Source organism: Bos taurus, chromosome 1 (assembly GCF_002263795.3).
Source record: "Bos taurus isolate L1 Dominette 01449 registration number 42190680 breed Hereford chromosome 1, ARS-UCD2.0, whole genome shotgun sequence".
Lineage (NCBI taxonomy): Eukaryota > Metazoa > Chordata > Mammalia > Artiodactyla > Bovidae > Bos > Bos taurus.
In genome coordinates, this window is record NC_037328.1 from 79,657,713 (window position 1) to 79,659,633 (window position 1,921).

General features: G+C 45.6%; 1 protein-coding gene across 1 annotated transcript; it reads left to right on the forward strand.

The window, feature by feature from the left end:
- Positions 1–209: 209 nt before the first annotated feature.
- On the forward strand, positions 210–1,652 carry SST (somatostatin). The gene is given in 2 exon segments (NM_173960.1): positions 210–452; positions 1,292–1,652. Coding segments are annotated over 2 exon segments (351 nt in total). The 5' UTR covers positions 210–314; the 3' UTR covers positions 1,505–1,652.
- Positions 1,653–1,921: the final 269 nt, after the last annotated feature.

Here is a 1,921-nt window from a genome sequence, read left to right on the forward strand (position 1 = left end):
GAGTGACATATGTGGCATCGCGTGGGCCTGTGCATGTACAGGATTTATTTTTTTTTAATAAGCTACTTTTGATTGTGCAGCCTCCTCTCACTTCTGTGATTGATTTCACGAGGGTAATGGTGCGTAAAACCGCTGGTGAGATCTGGGGGCGCCTCCTCGTCTGACGTCAGAGAGAGAGTTTAAAAAGGGGGAGACGGAGGAGAGCACACAAGCTGCTTTAGGAGAGGCAAGGTTCGAGCCGTCGCTGCTGCCTGCGATCAGCTCCTAGAGTTTGACCAACCGCACTCTAGCTCGGCTTCGCCGCCGCCGCCGAGATGCTGTCCTGCCGCCTCCAGTGCGCGCTGGCCGCGCTCTCCATCGTCCTGGCTCTTGGCGGTGTCACCGGCGCGCCCTCGGATCCCCGGCTCCGTCAGTTTCTGCAGAAATCCCTGGCTGCTGCCGCTGGCAAGCAGGTAAGGAGACTCCCTTGACGTCTTCTTTCCCCTCACCCGAATCCCCTAACTTTCCCTCGCCTTGCCCCTGCTCCCTTGGGTGAATTTGAGGTGCTCCCACAGTGCTGGTGCCTTTTTGGGTCCCTTAGCCACCAAAGCTCTCGGGAAAACTTTCAAAGTCCAGAATACCTTTTTACCTTTTTTTTTTTCTTTCCCGATCAGCGCAGTAGGTCACAGTTCAGGTGAGTTCTGTGGCATTCAAGACAATTCCAAGACCTTGGTTAACTGAGCTCGAAGGGATAATGGCATCTCTCCCGGGTACTGACCGCGGGAGGTGCTGACCCAGGTGCTGAAAGCGCGGACCTCTGAAGCGGCTAGGCAGTACCTCCCTCCCATGCAGCGGGACTAGGGGCTAAAGGACACTGTACAGCCAGAACACAACATGTTTACGGTTGCGAAAGGTCTCATTCCCTAAAAGGTGGCTTAGTAAAAACGGTAAGAACAATTCTAGTTTGTAGCTCATGATGTGGACATTGAGCTAATCTATTGGCTTATGTTTCACCTTTGCAAAACTAACAATCTATTTCCTTCTTTGTGTGTGTTTTAAACCTACAGAAGCAGAAAACTTGCAGAAACATTTGAGTTTTTAAAGCTTCTTTGTGTAATTTTGTGGCTGTAGCAACAGCCCTTGTTTTTTTACATCCTTAACTGATTTTAAGTGTTACAAAAAGTCCACAGCTGGGAAAATTGGGGTTTGGTTGTGGTTAAACCTGTATTTCAAGCCAAGCTCTTCTGGTTTTTCTTCTTCACCATCCTCATTTTCATCCTCTTTCCTTCTGTCTTCCTTCCACCCCATGCAGAAACTGGCCAAGTACTTCTTGGCAGAGCTGCTGTCTGAACCCAACCAGACAGAGAATGATGCCCTGGAGCCTGAAGATTTGTCCCAGGCTGCTGAGCAGGATGAAATGAGGCTGGAGCTGCAGAGATCTGCTAACTCAAACCCGGCCATGGCACCCCGAGAACGCAAAGCTGGCTGCAAGAATTTCTTCTGGAAGACTTTCACATCCTGTTAACTTTATTAATGATTGTTGCCCATATAAGACCTCTGATTCCTCTTCTCCAAACCCCTTCTCACCTCCCTAATCCCTCCAATCCTCAATAAGACCCTCGTGTTAGAAATTGAAGACTGTAAATACAAAATAAAATTATGGTGAAATTATGAAAAATAAGATTTTGGTTTCTTATTGACTTAAATATTTCTGTTCAATGATATATGACTTAATTTGTGATTTCAGTCAAGTTATTTAATATACATGCTCCAAATCTCACAGATATAGTGTTTAAAATTCCCTGTGGTAATAAAGATTATGTTTTAGTTGGTAACTCTGATAATTTGGGTTATTTAAAACATAAATGATTTCAAATAATTTTATGAATTCTAATTTTAATCCAATGATAATTATTGGGAGCAGCTGCCACAAACATGTATT